Genomic DNA, 27,103 nt, shown 5'->3' on the forward strand with positions numbered 1-27,103 from the left:
GAGAAAGGGAGAGAGAGTTGAAAGAATATGAACAAGAGAAGAAAATTTATTAGCTACGAGTGAGTTTGAGTGCTTCTGTTTGCCTGTGTCTATCTACCAGAGAGAGAGATGGGGACAGGGACCTTGGGAGGGAAGGGGTGGAAGGCGCTGAGGGCGCTACGCTTTTTAGAGGACGTGGAGAGCCAGCTTTTGTGAGGGAGGAGAGAGGTGGTAAAGGTGTTGCCGTTTTGGCTTCCAGAATTTGTGATCGGCTACTCAGCCTGCCTTCTTTAGACATGATAAATTCAGGCTCATTTTCATTATCAGAGCTGCAGTCGCTCAGATCTGTGATCTCCAGCTCCGAGTCAGACTCTGGGTCCTGTTTCACGGCCCCACGCCTCTCTGATGGGCTCTGCCTTCCCCCACCATTCCCCAAAGTGACGCCCCCTAAGCCCAGTCCTAAACCCAGTCCAAGTCCCAATCCTAGGGCGCCATTAGCTCCTGCATTGCCCTCGCATCTTTCTCTCTCCCCCGCACCTCCATTTCCCATCTCAGTCCGATTGAGAGCCAAGGTGCCAGAGTAGGGGGGCATGCAGAGCCTGGCTGATAGACCTCCCACGGTGCTACTGGCGCCTCCAGCTTGTGCCCCAACTCTCTCTGCTCCATCTCCAGGTGGCAGAAGTGAGGAGAAAGGATTGGGCAGCTGGGACAGGCTGGTCGGTAAGGGGTTGGGGTAAAAGTGGGACTGATACAGGGAGCCAGGGGGCAGTTTGGGGCAGTTGTTGAGGGAGAAAGCCCCTGGGAGGTAGGGGTTGAAGCCCCATGGGTAGTCAAATGGTGGATTACGGGGGTAAGGGCCCAAGAGGGAGGGGGGCTTGGAGTAGCAGGGGGCACCTGCAGCAGACAAGGGGCGGAGAGAAGCAGAGTTATAAACTCGAACAAGAATATCACAGAACACACAGTGGACAGCACAGACACATATGATTCTCTGTTAAGGAACTACTACCTGTCAGCTTGCAGGAGGCATGCAGTGACAAGCTCATTGCGTGAAGTACACATGACAGCAAATTTAAACTTGAACTACGACACAACAGGGATACCATAAACAAACACGCATCAGCTATTCTGCACATATATAAACAAACAGACATCAGCTATTCTGCACATATATAAACAAACAGACGTCAGCTATTCGGCACATATATTTAGATATTTAAACTGTTGTTGTGCTGAAGTAGGATTAATGCCAAAAATGAAAAGCACATTATTAAGTTTCCATGCCGGTGGAACAAAAGAATCACATTTCAGCCCTAAAAATTGTCAAACAGGGCACACTTCATTCTGCCTGCTTTTTTAAGCACCTCCCTGGTTTTGTTATTTGATATGGAGGGCTAATTTGGCACGGTAGGATCTCGCTGCGTTAGGCTGGGAGTAGCTGGCAGACACATGAATATTGAATCAGTCAGACAGACCTCACTTGCTTATAAAAACACAGTAATGGGCGCCCACAGGCCACAAACTGAAGCCTGCACCCTCAATTAGGCCCTTCCTGCCTGGGAAGGGATTAGGACAGGGGGGACACATGGGAGGGGAGATGCGTAAGGAGGGAAAGACACCTCAGGACAAACAAAGTAGAGGGGGTGAAACAAGTAAATAAATAAATAATAAAGACTGCGCAAAAGCAGCTGTACAGGGATGCACACACCGAGTGACCCTACGTCCAGAAAGGCAACAGGCACTCCGACAGACAAGTGCAACTGTAGGCAGGCAGATGTGCTCGCACACCGAAAACCTGCATCCAATTAATCTCACGCTCTCTCTGGGTGATTTTTAATGCCCCTCCCTTTCTCCCCCTCCCATAACTCCATCTCTCTTTCCAAGTAGTTTAATTCGATGTAGGGCAGCAGGATCTCCATATACCTTACTCCATAGTCTCCTGTCCTTTTTGTGGATTCAAAGTGTTAATATGCCTGTGGGGAGATAACGTCTTTCAGAACCTTGCAAAGCTCACCATCACGCAGTCTCACCTGAGCTGAGGAACGGGAAGGCATCAAGCCTTAGCTTGTCCCCATCGGGCCCCGGCGGGCCCGCAGTCCTCTCAAACAGGGACCCTCCTCTCCCAGAATCTGGCAACCGTGGAAACAGGGACTGCAGTGCCTGCAATATAGAAGGAAGGAAGCAGGAAGGGAATGAGTGAGAGAGAGAGAGAGAGAGAGAGATAGAGAGAGAGAGAGAGAGAGAGAGAGAGAGAGAGAGAGAAGTACGGGAGAGATTAACTCAATTGATCCACTGGGACATTACAGTATACGCAAAGGCAATTCAGTGGAAAAGGACAAAATTGACTCTTCTGTGGCTTAATAATCTATGATTACTATTTGAGTCACCTGATAGCAAATAGGAAAAAAGCACCGCTAATATATTATGCATATCTTAAATCTTGATACTTTTACCTCTTGATGACATAGAGAAATCCTTTTTTGTGGAAAAAAATATTATTTCAGAATATCTGTACGTTAAAACATTTGACTTTGAATTTGAAGCATGAGAGCACTGAACATTGATACTAAAAGAAGAGACTGTTAGGATCGTCAGTATTTAAAAGGAATCCACAACTGATCTCTTTTAGTACATTGCTACTAAAAACCATATATAGTAATTTAAATGATTGTTATAATGAAGGTTTTTTTTTAACAGAAGGCTAGACTTGCGTATTGTTTACATGTGGAAATGGGAACATTTACACACGCAACACACGACGGACCCCGCTGACCCTGTGCCACAACATGGCGGGACGGGGGGGGGGGGGGGGTTACCAAAGCAATGAAGAGATGAAAGACGGCACAGCCTAACACCCTCAGGAAACAACACTGATACGGTACGATACAGTCAACCGGGCAAACAGATGGGTGGATCGGGTAATGCAAGGAAACTGTGTTCCTCGAGGTGTGGTAGAGGAAGAGAGGAATCGGCTAGGTCAGAAAAGGAGAAGAATACACAGAAGGTCCCCATTTTTTAAGGGGTGGCGCGGGAGCCACTGGCGAGAGGGGCTAAATAAAGGAAACGGCAAAGTCGCAAGTTGTCCCCGGGGGTCCGAGGGTTGAGGGCTCTGAGCAGAAGCGATCAATAATTTCTGTCACTGTGGAGTTCAAAGTTTGAAGTCAGAGACTGTACTTCCAAGCCGCAAGATCTCGATTGCTTAACGAAAACTTGAATTAATTACCCCACCGACTGATCTGATATACGCCTTCATTTCTTTCATTTTTTTTTCAATCGATGACAGCGAAGGATACATGATGTGAGATGGGAATGAAAGGGGATAATGTCTGCTTTTGTTTTAAGGACATCTAACACCCCCCGTCCCCCGTCCTTCACTTTGTTTCGAGTACCATCGCCGATCTCTAAAGGAGTCGGATTGTGTTATTAAGTGTTATTCCCTTATTGTGCGTTCGCTGTAAAGAAAATTAAATTTTATTGCATAATGGAAAAGTTCACAAAGACTCGTGGTTTTAAAAGACTATTATTCAAGGCATTATTTATAATGACATATAAATGTTTCTTCTTTTTTAAATCAAGTGTAACAGGAGCGTCTTTTCTGCTACTGGTAGTGAAATCATTACCTTTGTAGACGTTTAATGATTTGCAGAGTATAATGACAGTGTTTCAAAAACTATACAAGCAATTGTAATTGTATTGCTGGTTGGTGTAATTGATACACAATTAAGCAGTCGAACAAAGTCGGGCACAAAAACATCCTTCCCTCCCTCTATCTGTCTAACTATGTTATCCTCCGGTACCTCTGGAGAGACCGGGCTGCAGTCTGGCGCTGCCGAACCTCCGTTGAAGTGGTTTTGGGTCAGCAGGAAGGGGGAGCTGGCCATGTCCAGTAGAGGATAGTTCACCAGAACCACCTTACTAAAGTTGAACTTGTAGGTAAAGCGCTTGCCTTTGGTTTTGTGTAGAATGCGCTTGTTATAGTAGTACCTGGTTCAAAGGAGACAGAGGAAAGGGGGGAGGAGAGAAAAGGATCAGAAGGGTAGAGAAGAGCGAGTAAAGCAAAGAGGGTTAATACACGGGAAGGGTTAGGGAAAGCTCACTGCTGCGCTGGCTCCTGCAGCGGTTTACCGTAGGACCAAACATTGGGGCAAGGCAAATGAAGTTTGCGTAGAATGGAAATGCTATTTGATATTAAAGACACACACACACACACACACACACACACACACACACACACACACACACACACACACACACACACATGCACACATATGTAGCAGCTGTTTATACAAGTATTTGGCATCATGTTTATATGCAGAAAAAAAAAATTTCAGTATCAATTACAGTAAGAGATACAAAAATGAATTTGTATTTAAATGTGTTTAACTGCATACTAAGCCTTATGTGTGCCTGTCATCGCTATGCAGGGCATACAGTGACTATGTCAAGTCATTTCAATAATTTGTATGCATTTACTTCGCAGGGCGATTGCGTGCTACCAGTAATTGAGCAATTAAGCAGGGCTAATCAACGAGGCTAATTAAGGGCCGAGCCAATTCATAACAATTAGACCCCACCGACAGCACCTATTACTGAGAGGGCAGAATGATGGGAAGGGAGGGGAGGGGGGGAAACAGAGGACAGGAAAAGAAAGGATGGAATAGAGAGGGGGGAACAGGCGTGAGGGTGTGTCTATGTGAGCGAATTAGCCGTATGTGACATTTGTCTTGTAGTGGAACTGGAGGGACAGTAGGAGGCCCAGGGACATTAATCTGGAGCTGGCCGGAGCCCCACACCTGTACGCTCCTATATGTAATTAATACTTCAGGTAGAGTCACAGATTCCAGCATAGCTGAAGACTTAAAAGCCAGCATTTGGTTTCTATCACGATGATCAAAGATGACAAGGGAGAAGTCAGCGGATCATCACAAGGAATGATGTAAGGCATGGCGTGGGAGAGGGGACACTTTGGTAATGATCTTTATTTGATATCACTGAGCCCTGTATTCACAGCAGCAACTAAGGAATTCCACATACACTGGCAACATGGTTCCGGTCTCCATTCACCCCCAGTGGGTACCAGGTGGTCTCAGAACCTTAGGCAAAGGGTTGTATGATGGCTGGGCAAACCAGAAGGTTATAGGTGCAGCACAGGGAACGTGTGCAATGTTCTTTTCAGGCATTTTAGTATTTTACCTGGATTCTCCCAAAAACACACACAGCATCATAAATAATAAAGGAATAAACAGAGACTCGGTCTGCCTCCCTGGACACCGGGATCTTCTTATATGTCTATGGTTAGGTCACCTAAGACAGGGGATGAGAATGTATATGCAGATACATAGGTGATGTGTTTCCCACCAGGGGTGTCAGAAATATAGGGAGACAGGGAAGATGTCCCCCCCAATATCGGCAGCCTCCTCCTCCCCAAAAAAAATTGTAATAAAAAGGGTCTTCCTTATCTTTTATTATCAATACATATGTTATTGAGACCAATTAACTGTTCGTAAAAAGTGTGAGGACAAAACATATAGCCTACCTAATGAAGATTCCTGCGTGATTAAGATTCCTGTGTCTTCTTATTCCCAGCCCAAATGTTTGGTTGATTGTAACTGGCCCATACCCATCCCTCATTGTCTATGTATATTTGTGCCTGCCCTTGCGCTTGTTTCTTAGTCGGACATTGTATGTTTCCAGCTGTTCTAGCCTTGTCTTTGCTGCTGTTCTACTATGCTCGTTCCTGTGTTGTTCCCTGCCTTAGTTTTTATCTTTTAGGTACTTTGTTTTTGACCCGTCATGGTCCTTTTGTATCTTCTTTTTTTTTAGTTCAGTAAAGTCCCATCCTTGTAAGCCACAATGTGGATTATCCATCCTTTGTCACGTCCATCCGAAACATTATCAGAAACAAAACAATTTATCATATGAATCAGTCATTTTTTGGGTTCTGTTTAGTGTACCATAAACAGTGTTAGTTTTATTTTAAATGATGAAATCTTTATTATTATAGAATTGTTTTAAAGTCTTGCTTACATCGCATCCTTTTGTGATGTGACTTTTGCATGTGTGTCCATTGCGATGTCACAATATATATCACCCCCCCTCCCCCAATGTCACACTCTTCCTGACACCGCTGCTCCCTACACATGGAAGAAAATCATGGAGGAAAAGCATGGAGAAGGAGCAGAGAAACGGTGTTGGGGGAGACTGAGACATGGTTATTAAGAGGAAGTGTAAGTGATGAGGGCTCCTGAGAGCTCTCCTGTGGCCATGGCACCACCCTCTCAGGTCCTACCTCAGCGCGCGGCTCAGCTTGTCATAGTTCATGTGAGGTTTGCATTTGCGGATGCCCCAGAGTCTGGCCACCTCATCAGGGTCCTTGATGACGAACTCGCCATAATCACCCTGCCAGGCGATCACCCCCTGGTACTCCTCCTTCTGCAGCAGCTCCAGGATGAAGTGCCACAGCTGGATCTGCCGTGAGCCTGGGCTCGACTCTGGCTTGTAGGCCCAGTCTGGGAAGGCGATGCCTACGATGCAGGGAGTGGAAGGTGGGGATGGAGGCCCGTCTAACAAGCTCTAACAGATGGGGAATTGCTTTAACCAACAAGTTGACCTGCCTCATTTTTGTAGCTTAGAAAAAACAGGATTAAATATACAGAACATAGAAGATAGTAGGTAAGGGAAATCTTATAGAAGAGCAGTACTGGGATTACAAAAAAGCTATATAATGGAACTAGGTCAGAAACAATGTACTACATGATTTTTGCCAACCCAGAGACCATTGACAAGAACGTATGCAAGTCTGTGTTTTTTCCAAAGTCTTGTAAATTAATAAAGAATTGCAAATGGGTTTGTAATTATCTCTGTATCTGGTTAGTAATGTTTTTGGTACAGTCATTTAATAAATGATTATTTGACGGCTGTGCGGAAATGTCCTGCAGTGGTCCACCTGAAGTGTTGTGTACTGTAGGTATGTATCACTGAGTGACAGTCACCTGGTGTCCACAGGGCTGGGACTGGGGGCGTGAGCAACAGGTCACTGACACAGCTACAGTCCATAGCTCAGCCGCACCTGAGAGACAAGAGAAGCGGAGGGCAGGAGTTCAGGGAAAGAGCATTTAAAGGTAAAAACAGAGGAGGGGTTTATAGGAACCAGCATTTAAAGGTAAAAACAGAGGAGGGGGTTTAGAGTACGAGCATTTAAAAGTACAAATGGCAGAGGATTAAGGTACCAGCATTTATACGTACAAATAGAGCAAGGGTTTATGGGAACCATCATTTAAAAGTAGAACTGGAGCAGGAGGTTTAGGGTACCAGCATTTAAAGTTACAAACAGAGCAGGGATTTATGGGAACCAGCATTTAAAAGTACAAACAGAGAAGGAGGTGTAGAAGAAGATCAGAGAAGATCATTTAAAGGTACAAACAGAGCAGGGGATTATGATATAAGCATTTAAAGGTAAAAACAGAGCAGGGAGTTTAGGGTACCACCATTTAAAGGTACAAACAGAGAAGGGGATTATTGTAGAGGCATTTAAAGGTACAAAAAAGCAGGGGGGTTAGGTACGAGTATTTAAAGGTACAAACAGGGCAGAGGATTAGGGTACCAGCATTTAAAGGTACAAACAGAGCAGGGGGGTTATGGTGCCAAGATTTAAAGGTACAAACAGAGCAGGGGATTTTTGTACCAGCATTTAAAGGTACAAACAGAGCAGGGGGTTTACGGTACCAGCATTTAAAGGTACAAACAGAACAGGGGATTAGGGTATCAGCATTTTAACTAATAATATTGTTTTTGAAATTCTACCATAAGTTTCACCCCAACTTCACCCGATTGATGAATTGAAAGGACTATTTTCATATTTCATGCAACTAAAATTCAGGTATACTCTATACTTGTATACCTCAAAATATGGTTGATGATTTAGTATAGAACAAATAATGCTGGAAAAAATACTAACAAAAGTGTCATTATAGTCCAGTCATCAGGAGGAATGTCTTAAGTGAGATAATTCTCAATGTGTTCTCTTACAAAAGTTTCAGTTTAATATATTTTAAGTCAATGTTGGACAAATAAAACTGACATGAAAATTTCTAGATTGTAGATAATTCTAGATTGTAGAAAATCTAGAAAATTGTAGATTTTCACCAGACGCTAGATAGATATATGGGGGGAAATGGCACAAAGAAAAACGTGTTAAATAGAATTTATTCGGTTAGTAAATCACTGTACAATATATACACAAAAACTAATTAAAATTAAAATGTGGATAGATTAACTTACTTAATAAACATATGCTTATCTGTTACAGTATTTTAATATAAATGCTGTAAGAAAACGACAGCAGTCTGGCAACTTCAAGTTTGCGAAAAGTCTGTCAGATGGAGGTGAAAAGCCACAAATGCCCTGATATTTTATGCTGCCCTCTCCCTCTCTTTTGCTCTCTCTCTCTCTCTCTCTCTCTCTCTCTCTTTCCCACTTTCTCCTCCTCTTCTCTGTCTCTGTACTTAATTATGCTCTGTGAATTTTGGATTTTCCCTCCAGCATTGAAATGGAACGTGAATTATTAAGGTGTGTTTGTATAAATTATTATTGCTAACTCCAGGCATTTCTCTGCCTCTCTCAGTCTTTGGACTTCTCTCTCTACTCCCCCACCCCCCCCCCTCCCTCTTTCTCCATCTCTCTCCTCCACCCTGTGTGTGGACTGGTTCACTTCGCCCCTGCTTTTTCGTATTTCCGTGTTTACACCCCCTCCTGGCTGCTGCCCCATTCCCTTTCTAAGTCTTTTTAACCTCCATAATCATCCCTCTTCAGTTTCTCTCTTTTCTAGCTTCCATCCTCCTCAGTCTGTGAATTTTCCAAATTAGCAGTTAATTCCAAATCTAAGATCGAACAAATAAGTGAATTAAATAATACAGTTTTCATTTTTTGTAATTTGTATAATAATCAGATTAATGACCTAATTAATGGGGGGGGGGGTTCTGGCACATTTCCAGGACAATTGAAATATTTTTGAAGCAAACACAGAGCCAACTACTGCACTGATCAAATGCAATATCAGCACATTCTTCTCTGCTATATTTGCTGCTTTTCCTTTTTGGCTTGTTTTCCCTAAAAAATAAATGTCCACCGAACATTAAACATTGATTTATGTGATCCTAGTGTGTTTTTTTAAATAATTATGACCAGGCCTTTGCTTCTCAAAGGCCACCCCCTTTTGACATTTGAAACATGGTAACCCTAACTCTACGCGGGGTAAATAACTTCACACACTTTCTCTCCAGTGCCATGGTTCACTAGGGTCTGGCGTAGTGGGAGGTGAAAGCAATACGTGAAAAGTTAGAGATGAAACTTCTGAGCCTGGTGTGCAGAAAGATGAACAAACACCAAAAGCTACTCGATTCACACATCTTGGACATGGTGCCATACAATATTCAAACTACGACCAAGGGCTCCCCTTGTGGGGGTTTATAACTATCTTTACGTGTAAAAATTGTACTTAATATCACCGAACCCTGTATTCGCAGCAGCTCCTGAGGAATTCCACATACACTGGCAGCATGGTCCCGGTCTCCATTCGCCCCCAGTGGGTACCAGGTGGTCTCAGAACCTTGTGATTAGTGGGCAGAGGGTTGTATGATGGCTGGGCAACCAGAAGGTTATAGGTGCAGCGCAGGGAACGTGTGCAACTTTCTTTTCAGGCATTTTAGTAATTTACCTGGATTCTCCCAAAAATCACATGCCACCATAAATAATAAAGGAATAAACAGAAACTTGGCCTGCCTCCCTGGACACAGGGATCTTACGAGTGTGCAATTAGATCATCTGTTTGCACGGTGAGACTCTGGCAGCCCCTCCCAGTGCTGCCCAGTGCTCAGTAGGGCAGACAGGTGATCCTCCACAGCCGGTCCGTCTAAATGAACAAGCCAGTCCTTTTGAGCCGCCTGCGTCGCCGTCTTCCTACACCCTTTCCCGCCGCCTCCCAGACTCTCCCTCTCCATGTGTTTCTCTCCTGTGCAGTAATTTTCCGTTTGATTTCGGAGGTAATGCATTTTTTACAAATCAAAGAGGAAGCAGGGCCGTCCCACTCCCCAACCACCCTCTCTGTGCAGCCCCCACCCCCCCCAGGCCAGAAAGGAGATAAAGGAGCCCCCATCATTTCCTTGTTAGTTTTGATTTGGGCAGCACAGGGCTTTCAAGTTCCCCCCATCACCCCCAGAAACATTATAACTAGCAGCCCAGGGAATAAAGCTCCTCACACACTATAGCAAGGAGGCAGAGGGAGGGCTGGCTAAGGTGCCCCTACACACGTGTGTTGCTGCACACACACACACACAAACACACACACACACACAAACACACACACACACACATACATCCAGACTCACATGCACACACACACACGCACATGTAGGGTATACCTATTTTTATGGGGCCCGCTCATTCACTTCTAGAAAAAGGCTAACGTTAACTGTGACAACCTTAACCCCCACCCTGCCGTGACCATAACCATAAGTAACCAAGCAAAATACAAGAGTTTTTGCATTAGTTTTTTACATTTTTTTGCATTAGTTTTTACATTTAGTTTTTTCATAGCAGTCACTGATATTTATAAAAAAAAGGAAACCGGTCACCATAAGAGGAAAACAAATTGATATTTATCAGGTTATGGGCACATTGTGTCCTCATAAGGATAGGTATGCCCGCCTGCCCAGACTCACATGCACACACACACTTACATGCACTCACACGCATTCACACACACATACACTCGCACACACACACACACGAAACAACAGCAGAAGGCTTTCTCCAGTCACATGGCCCAAAGTGATATCCAGGGCAAAATGAATATAGAAAGAGCCAGAAACATGGAATGACAAAGGGACAAGGGTCAAAGAGTGGTGTGCATGAAAAACAGGACAGAAACTGAAATGAGAACTCACACAAGAAGCAGAAACTCACACAGAGTTAAAAGGTCAAGTACTCATTAGTCTGTGCTTGTTTCTGCCTTGCAAAATGTAGCCCAAATGGTGAAGCCCAGACAAAACATATAGGCACTCAGAGGCCAAAGTGTTTCAAGTGCTAGCACAGTGGAACAAGGCAGAGTGAGACTGCAACAGAGCAGTGCATGCCGGGGAGACATTTCTGAGGGTCTCCCATGGACAGGAAGAGATGGCAGTATTGGGGGGCAGCATGTGGCTCAGTAGGCTAAGCCTCTATGCCTGTGATCAGAAGGTTGCTGGTGTGAGCCTAGTCTCCTCACATCTGCAGCTCCATGAGCAATGCCCTTAACCCTCATCTCTCCAGGCACTGCTATGGGTGGCTGCTCTTCACAGCCAACTTGCTGTCATCTTCATCTGGGGGAGGTATCATAAAGAATTTCCCCACAGGGATCAATAAAGTATCTATTATTATTATTATTATTATTATTATTATTATTATTGAACCATAAACAGCTAAGTATAACTAAACGCAGAACAAAGTCCCAAAACTGAAAATATCTATTCAGCAAAAACCACAGGAATACAAGTATGTGCTGGGTAGAGAAGCTCTTACTTTTCAACAATGGCCCAAAAGAACAAATATGGAGGGTGAAGAAAAATTGGACTAAATTAAAATGAAATGTGGGGACCACTGAGGCTGGTCTCCCTTACATTTTTCTGGAGATGAAACAGGCACTGTCTCATTCCTTTTTTTTGGCTGCCATTAGGAAGCTCCCTCCCTGCACAGCCTCTACTTCATCTTGCTCTGTGCTCCTGCTTCTTTGGTTTGCAGTGACACACTGCACAGCCTCAGGGTCGAAGAACAGAGGACTGTGGAGTTAGCTTTGTGGGACTGAGGGCGGCAGGGAGGAGACGGGCAGGAGGAGGCAGAGAGAGGCGAGGACTGAGAAGTGAGGGAGGGAGGGAGGAGATCTGTATCCAGGAGAAGTGGGAGGAAGGGTGGGAATAAGAAAAATAGGTGCATTTTATCAAATGGGGTCCAAGCTGTGAGTGTAAGAGGTTCATAACATCACTAGGGGAGCTGGTGTGCAGAGGAAAAATCAAATAACGCAAAACAATGATAATGTTATATTCAATGTACTGTATGTGTAAAACCAATGATAATAAAAGGTAATGTCTTTGCAATCAATTTATTTTTCAAGTTGCGTATAATAGTATTAATACTCCTTTTTCTTATTTATCGTCCATGCTTCCATTAATCTTGCAATTGTTTTTCCAGGTCAGAGTTTTGGGATCTTATCCTTAGTATAATTATTATATTGCAATTGATACAAATTAATACTGTAGTTTCAAAAAACACAAGAATTACTTGAAACCCATGAGAGAATTTCCATACAGATCGGTACCAACAATGACTGAACACTGCCACCTGCTTTCAGTCCCTGTGCGATTTTTATTAAGTATATGTTGTCAAGTTGAGTCAGTAGCTGTGACTGTCATATTCCCGTATTACCAGTTTAGATATATTCCAGATATGCATACAGGTCCTAAGGATAAAGCTTTTCAGTTGTTTTATAAAAAAGGAAATAAATATTCTTACGATTATGTTTTATTTGCCGTTTGCACGTGTACAAGCACAGATATACTGATATGCTTGTTGTTGCATTTGCCATCTTGCTCATCTTAGAGACATAAAACACATAGCCCACATATACATTTGAGGATATAATTTTACTCAAGAATGTCTAAATATATTTGCCTGAAATTGTTTCATTTAACCTAAAAAGTTAAAGCTAAACTCTAATAAAACAAAACTGCTGAACCTCCATGTGTTTCTGCAAGTTTAATTTATAGTAAGCCTATTTTACACATAAATAGTAAACATTCAAATCAACACATTGCCCTTTGGAACACCGTGGATGGACAGACCAAGTTATCCACAAATGGAATAGCTGAGAGAAATAGATTGACTTCATTGAATAGAAGTAAGCACTTCAGTCCAGGAGCAGATGTTAGACTTTTTCCCTTCGTCTGCACGGTGGCACCTTCCATCATGACTTCTTTTAGTACTTTTTCAGTGCTTTGGCTACTGAGCTCCCTATTGCAGTGTGGTTTCAGAGAAAGGACACGTAAAAAGAAGCCCTGAAATAAAATGTTAAAGACGCAATCAAAAGGGTGAAGCATACTTCAAAAAAGATGATAAAGTATTCTTGAAAAAGTGAAAGAAGGGGGTGATGGGAGAGTGTGTTTATGCAATATGGTATCAGTATCGTATAGACCACCGACTTTAAGATATAAGGAATAGAAGAAAAAAAGCGGAAGAAAAAGTATCAATCGATAGGGTTAAATTATTCATCGTCATTAATTATCGATCGCTCTCCGCTGCCGGCTTGTCCGCCTCGCACCGAAGTTGAAAGGAGGGAAAGCGCGCTTTATTAAAACCGGCTCGGGCCTCATTGTTTCATGTCCCGCGGCAAAGAAAAAGCTCGAGCTTGCTACTCCCCGAGCACGAGAAAAAATACACATGCGCACACACATACCGCGCACACACACGCGCGCGCACACACACATACGAACTGCCCCCCTTCGCGCGCTCAGTCTCTTCACTCTGTCTCTCTCCCGACGCGCGGGGGAGCTTTAAGGGGAGCCTCGTGCGGTGTTCACGCGGCGGTTTGTGTCTCGCGTGGATCGATGAGGGATCAATGGCTCGCGCTGACTAATAGCCAGAGAGCGCCTTTGATCTCGCGGCTGAGAGATCAAAACCTCCACGAGAGGGGAGAGTGAGAGGGGGGTTAAAGAAAGAGGAAAAGTAACGGGGCCGGCGAGCAGACCCTAAACTTCACGCACGTATACACGCACAGGATATGCATGCACACCGACTGTCGCATATTTGCAAACAATTAAGATTGGTAATGGAATGACTAATGCCTGAACGAGCCCGATTTCTTAAAATTTTAATTATATCATTCTTGCAAGACATGGGCAAAGCATATAGGTGCAATGCTTAACAAGAACCCAGGTGAAATCAAAGTTAGTTGAGGAGTGACTCGATGGCGACGAGACATGGCATAAATTTGATGTATGAACATTTGGTGCATGAAAAGAACAACTTTCTGGAATTTTCTGTAATCAAAAGTACCTGATTGATGCATGTATTTTGCATTTACTCTGTATTTTACTATGACTAAGCCGACATACCTTTGTATTAAAGTCAATGAAAATCTATTCAAAATTCACATGATAATAAAAATAATAATTATTACTATTATTAGGGCTGGCCCCCCATCCTGGGTTGTTCCCTGCCTCGTGCCCATAACTTCCAGGATAGGCTCCGGACCCCCCGCCACCCAAAAGGGTAAGCGGTTTGGAAAATGGATGGATGGATTATTATTATTAGTAGTAGTAATAGTAGTATTCTTATTATTTAAGTCTATTTTGTGAAGTCAATGACTCCTTCATCTCAATCAGTCTACACAAAGCCTGAAAATTGCACACTCCTTTACTCTCTCAAATACAACTTTTGTTAATGGGGTGAGATTGCAGGAGAGAGGGAACCATCTGCCGTGTCTTTGGCACAGCTGAGTGTCTTTGGGGCCTGACTTCACATTCACCCTGAAGCCAAAGAGTCAAAGGAAGGTGGGAGGAGAGGGAAGACTGGGGGAGAAAGTGTCAGTGACAAGGAGGGAGGTGAAGAAGTCACAGTGGGAAAGGGGCTGGGGTACAATTAAGGCCTATCATGTCTGTAACACTTTGGAATAGACAAGAGCAGAACGGCATGAATATTGGGAAATGGAAAATGGAGATAAAAAAGTTCAAGTGAAGTTAGTGGTTTAAATGTTGAAATGCAACCACGCATGTAAGTTTGGTTTCAACAATGGTAGGGGCCAAGTCAGCCCTGAGCCTCCCACCCCCAAACACACACGGTACTTCCACAGTATTGTTAGGGATGTGTCGCTACTGTCCATACCCTAATCCACGCCCTTGAATACACCACAATCTTTGTTCCGCACCACTGGTGGGCTAATGCTTCTATTTCCTCTATTTTATTCCATTCGCACCGCCGCCTATCTTGTTTTGCTTCTTGACATCCCTAAACCTTGTTTGCCATCGCTTTCCCCGTTGTGAGTGCGTGTAAGAGGCCACTACTTCCACGGTTGTTACCTGCCCCACATCCTCCTCTCCCTTCCCCACCCCTCGTTCCAGTCAGTCTGTTACTCTCTATCGCACTCACTTCCCGAATTAACCACTCAAGAAGTCACCACTGACTCAATCAATAGCTCATACATAAACCCCGCTATAATCGCTCCCTCACACTATCTCGCTTCCCCTCCTCTCTTTATGCTCTTCCATTACCTTCCTGCTCCCGCCATCTTCCCCTTTCTCCTTTAATGTTTTCTTAATTTTATAATTAATGTAATCTCAAAAAATATATTTGCAAGCAAGATTCCATCCACTTCCATTATCAACAAATTTCTCTCTAAAACTCACTCACTCAGTTTTGGCTAAGGTTAATTGTAAGGTGCGACATGATTGCATATATTAGTGTGTCATAATTCCTAAAGTGTTACCTAATTTAAAGGTTATTTATGATAAAAAAATTATATATATATATATATATATATATATATATATATATATATATATATATATAAACATAACTGCATTCTGATTGTGAAATAGATTGAAAATTTTATATATATATATATATATATATATATATATATCTTGAAGACATCCAATAGAAACACACTAAACAGTATGAAATAGCAGAATTACACATTCCCTCTCATGCATGCGCTGCCTCTCTCCTTCCTTCTCTCTTTGATTTCATAGTATGGTTTGATCTGTGAGGAGCGAGTTTTGTAAACACATTTTTCACGATCATATACCCATCGGCAAAGGGGAGGGAGAGCGGGCTGAATAAATGAGGGAGGGAGAGAGAGACAGCAGTACAAAGCAAAGGAGAGGGGAGGAGAGGGGAGTTTAATGAAAAAGAGACAGACATACAGACACCGAGAGGCTCTAACGCGAGTGCACATAGATGTCTTCAATTAGACTGACAGATCCGGACAAGAAAACATATACAACACACACCAGCAGTTCGCTTGAGTACACAGTCTCTCTGAGCCTTATTGTGTACTATTAATGTGTCCAAAGACACACCAAAACGACACCCTTTACACGTGTAGAGGTAGAGATTGGTTCCGATGTGGTAAACCCTTCTGCCTACCATGACCATTCTGTGACCTTTCCTAACACAAAGCACTATAGCCTCACTAGGAGTCCAGGTTGACAGTAAGAGATCTCGGTCCATTGGGAAAGCATAAAAAACATTTTTGTGAAGTCTACAAAGGATAGAGCCAGAGGCATCCATACTCCCAAGAAAGGGAAACAAGTAAAGAAAATAATGAACACAAAACAGATAGAAGCTCTAGTAAAACTAATAAACGCGCATGTTCTTATTCCTTTTTCACTTTCTGTTACGATTGGTCTCAGACTTACATTTGGGCGCTTAATCCGTTTAGCTTCGATTGTTAAGCGAGTAACAGCGCTAACCCATGACGCTAACCCGTCACCTCCGCCAGCTCCTCCACGGGGTTAAGCCAGCGGAAGAAGCTGCGCGCCGCTTCGGGGAGTCCACAAAGTTAGACAGAAAGGCAATCCGACATCGCCCGATAAATGCAGTGCCTGAATTCCGTTTACTCCTAGTTAATTCGGTTAGGTTTTATTTATTTTCTTTGTTCTTTTTTCCCCGCACGTTTAACGCATACTTTTTCTGTAGGGCTTTTTCAAATCAATATATGAATGCATGTTGCGTTTTTTTTCTAAACGATGATTTGAATATCATTGATGAATTTATTTGAACTATTAAATCTATATGGATTTATCTGGGCTAGTGTTTTCTAAGTAAAATATTATGTTTATAATTAAACACTGCAGTTATTTTATACTGCATAGAGATTTCTAAATATTTAAAATTGTTCGTGAATTTAGATGAACTTAAAATTTTCGTTTCATCCTATGAATTTATTACTTTAATTGATCATAGATTAATCTATATATTCCTGATTAACATCAATTGTGGGGTTAATCGAAATTTCATATACAATAAAACATTATAGTTGGTTCACCTTAATTCACGTTGGTATTTCATACTGTCTTCTTTTTGGGTGTTAAGGCGAAAACAGGAGTTGGCTCTTGTCATTAATGGCTACTGCAATATCTACGTTATTTTGCCACTCCATAGGAAGTCTTCAGTTTATTGGTGTTTTAATGAAAAATAATAGTATAATGTATAAAATGAGTATAAAGTGCGGATACAAGTTGCTATAGTCACTTAGACTGTAAACGGGAACAGTATAAATTCCCTCGACACACTAGTTAGACTGGAAAGAAAGTATATTATCTTCATTTCTTATTTGGATTCCTTTTCCTTCCTTTTAAAATGAGAATTGCTAGAAGGGATGTACTGCTATCGCAGCGTATGTGTATGCGCGTGTGTGTGTTTTCGTCTTCTTTCTTTTTTCCCCCTGTCCGGGGAATTGTTCTGAACGTCCACAAACACATCGCAAATACCCGCCGGCTTCTCGCCATCGATTTCTAATTAGTCTGCGGGATAATCATTGGAGAAAGAGATGAGAGAAAAAGGAAAACAGAGGAGGGAAGCGAAAAAAGGGTAAAATACGCCCAAACGTATAAATGATGTCAGCAAATAATTAGCGTATTAAATGACATTATAACTACACAACAGAAACTGTCTTTCATAGATATACATAACAAAATGAAATACAATAGAAGAAGTGGCTATTGAAATAAAAGGGGAAAATCATAGGGAAAAACAATAATAACAAAAACTTGACACGGTCGGGGACCACAGGTCTGATAAATCGAACATTGTAGATGACATCCACCAAAAAGTCGAGCTTTCGGAAGCTGCGCCGAACAACACCTGTACGGCTCGTTTCTCCCTTTCTTCTCAAGTGGAGCACTCATCATTATCGCAGATATCTTTAATTTACCTATATGTTATTCTAGTCTATTTAACAAATAAATAGAGTGTAATTTAATGTAAGACATTTGCCCTCTTCGCTGTCCCAATTAAAATGTTTGATTTTTCAGTTCTTTCTTACATCCGTCTACTCCCGATTGGTTCCCCAATATATACTTATGTATAAATCCATTTGTGTTCAGAAGCAGTCATTAAGTTAATCTAAACCTAAAATTTCCACTGAATCCAAGACTGCACCCCTACAGCTGCCCGGACAGTTGTTGTAAATAAATAAAATGTACGGCATAATATGGAAGAAATGCCGACGTATTGTGAAAAATTTGCTGTTTCCTGTCGTCTCGCAGGCTCGCTTGCTTAACTCTGTCTGCCGCACCTTTCTTTCTCGTTCCCTGACTGTGTAACAAGGGTCACTCGCAGGGTTCAGTTAGCTAATATACTTTAATTAAGCTTCCATCATCCTGAAAGCAAGACTATCTTTTTGCTCTCCTTTTCATGCTGCTGTCTCTCCGTCTATCCATCATGTAGCTGCCACCCCCCCCCTCCCCCCAAAAAACAGGTTCCTCGGCTTCAAACTCCTTCGAGTTGTTGTTCTCTTCCGTACCAATCCACTCTACATATATTACGCACATTATCAGTAGGGAGGTCTTTTGCTAAAACTTAGGCATACTGTCTTCACTTTTCATCTGTGTTGTGACGGTAGTGATAAAGTGAGACATTATGCTGTGGAATAACTCAACAGTTCCTATCAATCTCATCATGTTCACCATCCGCGCTGGATATACTTAGCCGTATGCAGTGTAGTTTTCCCTAAACTTTACTTTCTAGAGGTGCACATAATTCACTTTTAACACTAATCAAGTTAGCTCACCCCAGCACAACATACCGTTACCGAGACCAATTGTATCAAACAATTTTATTTTCGTTTAATAGTACTTTCTGTTAGCGCCGTATCCGAAGTGACACATGAAAATGTTCGCTGTTTTTTCCAATCTGCCCACCGAAAAACAAAGTTGGAATTTCGTGCAATGCCTGGGATGTTGATATATTCACGTTGCCGCGGCATAAATGACAAAATGGCGATTTAACCAGAGTTAAATGTTTAGAGGACGTTCAAGGAAATTTGTCTTTTCTTCAGATTTGTCTGACAGCAAATCCGCGTGAAACTTGAACACCACCGTCACCACCACTACCAACAACGACAACAACAATAATAATAATTATCACAATAATAATAATTATAATTATCATTATTATTATTAAAAGGTAGAGTATGTTCTATAATTGATGTGTTATTCGAAATATGTGAATCCCCATATTCTAAATCACTTCAGGAACTGTGTACAGTGTGTCAAGCCGTCGTAAAACATTTATTATTACAAAAACAGCATTAATATCGAACATGGAATTACGTTTTCCCCGATTATTTATTGATTACTTAAAGAATTTAATCATAACTGCAATCGCTGTTCAATAACTGGGGTAAGCATTATCAGCAAAAATAATAAATAGTAAAGTGTTACTATTTGTAGCAACATAATAAGTTGGAGCTCTAGTGGTGCCTACGCAAGCTACCAAGTGGAAATGCTGCTATGTAACAGTCACCACGATTTAATCTAGACAATTACTAAAGCTACTTCAGAATACGGCCGTACTTCGAAGCGCATAGCGGGACACCATGTAGGCCTACAGGCAGGATACTCACCAAGACACAATGAGGAATCTACATCTGTCATGTCAAAGGTATTACAAGGATTACTAATCAGTCTGCATCTAATCAGATAACCAAATAACAAGTGTAATACGTTCAGGTATAGTCTAGATCTCTTTCTTATGGAAAGTCCGATTCAATTATTATTATTATTATTATTATTATTATTATTGTTATTGTTATTGTTATTATTATCTCCCTGTGAACATATGCTGACTTGTTCTGTCATCTTGATTTCACTTAATATTAGTTAAGAAAATAAAAGAATTCACACATATAAAACCAGAAAATGGTGTGACAAACAACTAACACTCAACGAAACCTCAGCTCGCGTATTAATGTTACATGTAATCAGATTATAACCCCTCAAAATGAAAACTGGGCAGCACACCTCACTGCAGCCCACTGCAACGAAACGGGTGGATACCTGTCCCCCCCCCCCCCCCCCCCCCCCCCCCGATGTTGAACCCAGAGTTAGGCCCTTGCATGTAATAGCACATGAATCCGTGAGCTTCTCGCTCTAGCCTATTCCTAGCCTGCTATACATCTGCTACTGCACGGGGTTTTGGAGTAGCCTATAAAACGTAAAGAAACTGACGTTGCACCTCGTAAACGCATTAACAATAATTTTCACATTATAATTATGCATGAGACAGTGAAGGCAACCATGACAAACTTTTGATAATCCAGAAAAAGTCAGGTGGGAGTTATATTCTGGTAGTTTAAAATGTTTTAAACCATCCGCAACAGCAACCGGATTTAAAATCTTGCAGGAATGAGGAGGTTTAAAATCCACCGATCCCTTGTGGGATATTCTGGGGTAGTGCAGCCTCCCATACAAATTACCACTGATAAAAAAAAAAAAAGAAATTAGACATCTATGTCTGCAATGTCATGTATTCACTCAACAACCTCTACGAAAGAACACAATGAGAACACATTCGGGAAACTAATCCACACAGGGGGCTTTAAATGATTTCACCTTCCATAATCTAAACTATTTTCCACTTCAAAAGGTGGCTGACCAGAATAAAACCCTCTATCCTCCAAAACATGCAAACTGTGGGATTCTTCAGTTTTCCTAATATTGCCCCGATAGATTTACTCCCGCTCGGCGCGAGCTTGCGGGCCAGCCTGCATCCTCTCTTTCCTTAAAAGCATCACGTCTGATTCGCCTAAAAAGAAAACTGAGGTATAATGAGTTAGTACTGCGGGGCGAGCGAGGAGGGGAGAACCGAGGAAACATTAAAGAGAAATTCAGATTCATAATTAACACCAATTTACAGAACATTGATAAGAGGTATCAATACAGGTTAGGTTGCAGTAATAGCTAAAGTGACTGACATTTGACATTTACGTTATATTTGTAGTATAGGCTACTCGTTTACCTTTTCGGATAATCTATATATACCTATTTTGGGTTGTAATAGATCTACGTAGGCCTATATGCTATAGAACTTTTTCAGATGTGGCATTTCCTCTGGTCCCGTTGCGAACAACCATGTAATGCGACACATTACACTTCTGCCATCGATCTTCATACAAACTCTCCTCTCTTCCCTTTTCCTCGGTAAACCCGGGGCATTATTCTGCCCCTTTTTCCTGTATACACCCTCATCCCCACGCCCCTGTCCTTCTCTTTCTGTATCAAATTGAATGAGCTTTCGGACACTCGTTCCACCTGGCGCGCCGCCGTATTACACGCTGCGCACTGCACGATGACAGATGACTAAATTACACAAATAATGACAAGTGACACTTGCGTTACTGTTTTGTATGCTGAAGGGCAGCCTGAAAAATGTATAAAGACCAAGAGAGAAAAGGGAAAAAGGACACGAATGTTGATTATGAGAGATGAATATAGGGAAAGAGATGTGGAAGTTTTATGCTATATTCTGTACATTTGTAATCTGAACAAGATATGCTTGTATTTAGGTATCAAAGTTGTTGATTGTTTTGGGCGCATTATATTTTCCCCCATGCCCAGTGTTACAATCAACAATTAAATAAAATCATTTTCATAACTGAGTTGTCATTTTTTAGCGTCTTGGGGACGGTGGCTTGGGAACAGTAGTAGACTGGATGAGCTAAAGGCTCCTCACATACATGATATTTATTTACTGTATGTCTCACTGAGAAGCTGTGCGCGTCGGAGACACCGATACCACTATACTTTCCGTGATGATCTCCGATTTCTTTCCCTGACCCATCAAACCCGTAGATCCCCTGCAAACGTTCTAGGAACGCTTACCAAATGTTACGATTAAAGTACTGTAACGTTCAAAGTGTTAAGTTTTCCTGCTGTTCCCAGAACGTCATCCCACTCCTACAACCAAGACTAATAATAAATAAATGAAACAAATAAACGAAGGACAAGGCGGAGCTGCAAGTAATGCTGTAGGCTTTACGATTCGGAAGTCATGGGGTCAAGGCTGGGTGGCGCATTCGCAATGTACAAGCATGGTATTTTTTATAAAATAACATTTTATTATAGATCAGTATTTTTCAACATTAACTGTGTTAAATGGTTATTCGGTGACATTGACAGAACTATTGTTAAAATGTAAAATATAGAATTAACGGTCCATTAATGTTACAGTAAGTACGTTTGAGAAAACCCTCACATAACGCTGCATGGCTAAAGTTATGGGAAGGTTCCCTGTGAGCTGGATCCCGCCTCCGTAGCATGACAAGGAACAAACAATGTTGTATTGTCATACAGCATACGTGCTTTTCACGGGCGTGTTACAGTCCTGCAAGTCTGAGTCCACGTCCGACTTCAGAGAGCTCCGTAGCCCTGGTGAGCCCAATAACTTTTTATAGCCTATAGCTTATAAGCGAAAATTATATACTGCGCTTCGACACGAATGTGGACGGAGGGTGCTTGATGGAAATGCACACGTGGAGATAGTTATGCGGATCTGAGAGAGAGAGAGAGAGAGAGAGAGAGAGAGAATGAAAGAAAGGGACAGAAAGAAATATTGATAGAGGCTGGATACACACATGAGTCATCTACTGTGTCCGGCCCCTGCCTCGTATTTCACTGATACGCTCTGCACTAGCGGAACAGCATGACAGCTGAGTTCCTTCAATTGAAAATATGGTCCCGCTCCTTCTCCCCGAATGCTCTCTCTCGCTCTCTCTCTCTCTCTCTCTCTCTCTCTCTCACACACACACACACACACACACACACTCTCTCTCTCTATCGCCTTGTTATCATTCTGTCACCTCTTTCCTTCTTTTTTCCACCTATTTTCTCTTTTCCCTTTTTATCGGTGTCACCTGTTACCTTGTCAAGTCCCTTTCTTTCCCTATGAATCTTCCACAAATACGACCTTCCCCTGCTCCTTAATCTTGCTCATTGTCTATCCCCTTCCTCTCGGTTTTCATCCTCCATCCCTCCATAACAGTTCCCCCCTTTTCTTATATCAGCTCTTGATATAAGAGACGACCCGTCATCATTCTTAGTTTGTTTATTCCATTCAGTTTTAAAATAACCCGCCATTACCTCGTATTACATACGTCGGTAATCTACTCGTTTATATTCTTCCTTCTATTGCTATACTAAATAGACTAGATGCCGCGCCATCTGGTCCATTACTCTCAATATTTAGATTTTTCGCAGTTTTTGTTGACTCCAAAATACCTTTATTTTCTTTAATTTCAGATAATATTCTACGCTTGTTTTGCCTCTTTCTCCGTCTTCGCTCTCTTCATCTTACCTACCAACCGCCCACCCTCAACCACAGGCCGATCACACAGCCCCAAGTGTCGGAATCAATTAAGAGTGAGCGCCGTCTCTGCCGCTCTTTCACGGAGGTAAATATTAAACCGCGCGGAGCGCCGGGGAGGAAGAGAGGGAGAGATAGAGAGAGGAGGGGAGAGAGAACCTCTCCGTCCCTAATCCACCGCATCGATCAGCCGGGGATGAGGGTAATATATTATTTTGACAAGATACGATCCTCCGACGCGCACCGCTATCCCCGGCGATCGATTTCTTTTTTCTTTCCCCTCTTTCTTTTTTCCCTCAGCAAGAGGGACAGGCATAGTGAAAGATTGCATGCTTTTTCTGTGTGTGTGCGCGTGTGCCTGTGTGTGTGTATTTACGTGTGTTCGAGCTGGGGGTACAATGTACTCAGAATTTTAGGAAACTACGAACCAAATCAGTAAGCCTGGATGTTTTCCGTAGAGAACATTTTTAAATTATTACTATTTTAAATACTTTTTCTCTTTAGCATTAGAGAACAAAATATGAGGATTCTGCTTTTTTGTCATTCGCACTGAATATAATTTCTGAAAAATTATAACAGTGCTTTACATTAATTAGTAATGCAATGATATTATTCGTGGCAGTGCAAACGGTATAGCTGAATAACACGTAATAAGTTTCATATCTGTATTATTGATACTTTAGTACCGTAGACAGCGCTGAGCTATTGCTTAAGTGTTTACCCCCCCAACTTTTTTCCCTCTCTTTAACCCTACCCCCTCCTTCCCAGCTCACTTTGTAAACTGTGTCTAAATGCTAAATTCCTGGATCAATTCCTTTTTTTTTCATTCAGTCTCCCCCCCCCCCCCCCCCCAGTTCCCTACACCTCTTCCACAGAAGGAGTTAGAAGTTCTCTTTTGTCCATTTTGAAATCTGCCTGCAAATACATGCATGGTTCATGTGCACCTGACCCACCGTCAGCAGTGGGGGGGCACCTGAAATGCATGGTCCCCAGTGGTATCACACCAAAGTTTCTAGTGATAACCCTTCAATAGCCAGCCATGTCAGAAATTCGCCCCAAATTTTTTCTATACCCCCTTAAAACATTGAAACCAATAGCTGAGGTACAGTGAAGTGTCCTTTATAATGCTAGACTTGACATTTTCTACATTCAATGAAAGCTTTTCCATTTCACCACGATGTAGCAGGACAGCACTAACAGAGCCACTGAGAGTGCCCGACAGTCTCATTCATTCACGGCTGCTCATTTCCTAGCGAGCCGCCACCCTCACTGCTGACAGTGCCCTGCTCCAGCCCTGTTCTTGGTCTATCCTTCCTTATTCTTCTATTGCCATTTTTCTGCCACTCTGGAGCCAGGAAAGGAGGACATAATGTAATCTGGGGCACTCTCCTCTCTCCCGCTGTGTGGGAGAGTAGCTTGGCCTGTGTGACATAGTAGTGGGATGGGGGGGGGGGTGGGGTCAAGGTGAGCTCTAATACACTATTGATCCTCCCCAATTGAAAACCTGATGGAAATTTTACCCCCCACCCCACACCAGCACACTACCCGACACACATGCTGGTGCCTCCATTTCTGTCCCTCCTTCACTCTGCATCTCTTCTATTCCTACCCATCCTTACTCTCTCCATCAGTTTCTCTACCTCCATTTCTGGCCATCTGCATCTCTCCTCTTGCTACCCATCCTTACTCTCTCCTTCAGTTTCTTCACCTCCATTTCTGTCCATCCTTTCTGTCCATCTGCGTCTCTCCTCTTCCTATCCATCCATACTCTCTCATTCAGTTTCTCTACCTCCATTTCTGTCCATCTGCGTCTCTCCTCTTGCTACCCATCCTTACTCTCTCCTTCAGTTTCTTTACCTCCATTTCTGTCCCTCCTTTCTGTCCTTCTGTATCTTTCTCCTCTTCCTATACATCCTTACTCTCTCCTTCAGTTTCTTCACCTCCATTTCTGTCCATCCTTTCTGTCCATCTGCGTCTCTCCTCTTCCTATCCATCCTTACTCTCTCCTTCAGTTTCTTCACCTCCATTTCTGTCCATCCTTTCTGTCCATCTGCGTCTCTCCTCTTGCTATCCATCCTTACTCTCTCATTCAGTTTCTCTACCTCCATTTCTGGCCATCTGCGTCTCTCCTCTTGCTACCCATCCTTACTCTCTCCTTCAGTTTCTTCACCTCCATTTCTGTCCATCCTTTCTGTCCTTCTGCATCTCTCTCCTCTTCCTACCTATCCTTACTCTCTCCTTCAGTTTATTTACCTCCATTTCTCTCTCCTCCTCACCTCCACATCTACTCTCTCCCCATCTACATCCCCCCTTCTAGAAGGTCCTGTGCTAAAATGTTCCTCTCATATTCACCTCTTCTCTCCTCTATCTTCCTTTCTATCTATCCTGCTTTGTCTCCAGGCCCCCTGCTTCTCACGGCAGTAGGTATAATATCACACCCATTAATAAGGGTGTAACATGTAGTACTTAGGTTCTGAGGACAAACATAGCTGTCAGTGTAAATACAGCAGCCCATTTTGGATGATGGGAAAGAGGTTCCTCTATTGCCTCTTCAGCAGGACCCATTCAATAACATTTCACTCCAGTACTCTTATATCAAGACAATAATCTATTGCCGTGTCATAAGTATTTAACATCATAGCATATGTGAAGGTACAAATTAATCTGTACCAGGGCAAAAAGGAACAACACCATGACAGCAGCCTTCTGACCATGTGCAGACATGACAAGAGATGGAAACATAACCGCATGCTGGAATATAGGTTCATAAGCCTCTAGAAAATGTGAAAATACATAAAATGTATAATAAGTATTATTTGTAAGCAGACATTTCTGATATACTCATGTATCCACCTTGTCCACTTGGTTGTGTTTAATTAATCCTTGATTTATATCTTGGCCTAATGAGGTCCACCTCTTACATTGTGCATAATTAGGTAGGGAGTGACCTCAGAGACTGAGTCTCTTGTCCTCAATGATCTTATGACAGAACATGAACAATTTATTACAGGAGTTAAATGTGCATCACTCGTGTTACTGTGCTGTGTGCGGCAGCCTGAGGCATTGAACATGCATGTTAATTGAATTCCCAGCAGTAAACATCACTGGAGGCGTGTGGCATTTGCTGAACGGTCAAATAAGGAGCTATTCATGATCTGTCTGAGAAAAAAAAACTTACATGACCTTCTGCTGCAGGATTCGCAAATAGTTTACATTCGAAACGTAGGATCACTCTCTGCCTGTTTCAGTCATGCACTTCTCCTCTCTGAAACTGTGATGCACATGGGATGAATCTGCTGCACTAAAAGACAAATGGAATCACATCAGTACCCCAGTCAGAATCAGACACATCCCTCACTGTAATATATAGCAGTAATCTATCTATCTATCTATCTATCTATCTATCTATCTATCTATCTATCTATCTATCTATCTATCTATCTATCTATCTATCTATCTATCTATCTATCCATCCATCCATCCATCCATCCATCCATCCATCCATCCATCCATCCATCCATCCATCCATCCATCCAACCATCCATCCATCCATCCATCCATCCATCCGTCCATATTTAATCCTTAAGCCAACACCTTCTGAGCAACATGGTTGCAGAGGTGTAATAATTATCTGTTACCCAGTATTTCTTTCCGCTGAAATGGCCCTACATATAAACACCTGAAGCATTGTCAGCAGGACAACATTTTTGAGGTTAGATTTTGTTCAAATTCAAAA

General features: G+C 42.4%; 1 protein-coding gene across 1 annotated transcript; it reads right to left on the reverse strand.

The window, feature by feature from the left end:
- erfl1 (Ets2 repressor factor like 1) lies at positions 1–26,670 on the reverse strand. Its single transcript, XM_049024395.1, has 6 exons — positions 26,546–26,670; positions 6,969–7,045; positions 6,266–6,500; positions 3,774–3,960; positions 2,007–2,136; positions 1–873 (listed from the first exon to the last, which is right to left on the reverse strand). The coding sequence occupies exons 2-6, from the start codon at positions 7,030–7,032 to the stop codon at positions 50–52; spliced, it is 1,440 nt and encodes a 479-aa protein (XP_048880352.1). The 5' UTR covers positions 7,033–7,045; positions 26,546–26,670; the 3' UTR covers positions 1–49.
- Positions 26,671–27,103: the final 433 nt, after the last annotated feature.

The sequence above is a fragment of the Brienomyrus brachyistius genome, chromosome 9 (genome assembly GCF_023856365.1).
Source record: "Brienomyrus brachyistius isolate T26 chromosome 9, BBRACH_0.4, whole genome shotgun sequence".
Lineage (NCBI taxonomy): Eukaryota > Metazoa > Chordata > Actinopteri > Osteoglossiformes > Mormyridae > Brienomyrus > Brienomyrus brachyistius.

Bases quoted from the DNA above. Each gene is read 5' to 3' on its own strand.
- erfl1 (XM_049024395.1), bottom strand. From the start codon at position 7,032: ATGGACTGTAGCTGTGTCAGTGACCTGTTGCTCACGCCCCCAGTCCCA. The intron at 3,961-6,265 runs GTAGGACCTGAG...CCTTTGAACCAG, and splicing joins AAGCTGAGCCGCGCGCTGAG to GTACTACTATAACAAGCGCA. The intron at 874-2,006 runs GTGAGACTGCGT...TGTCTGCTGCAG, and splicing joins CTTCCCGTTCCTCAGCTCAG to GTGCCCCCTGCTACTCCAAG.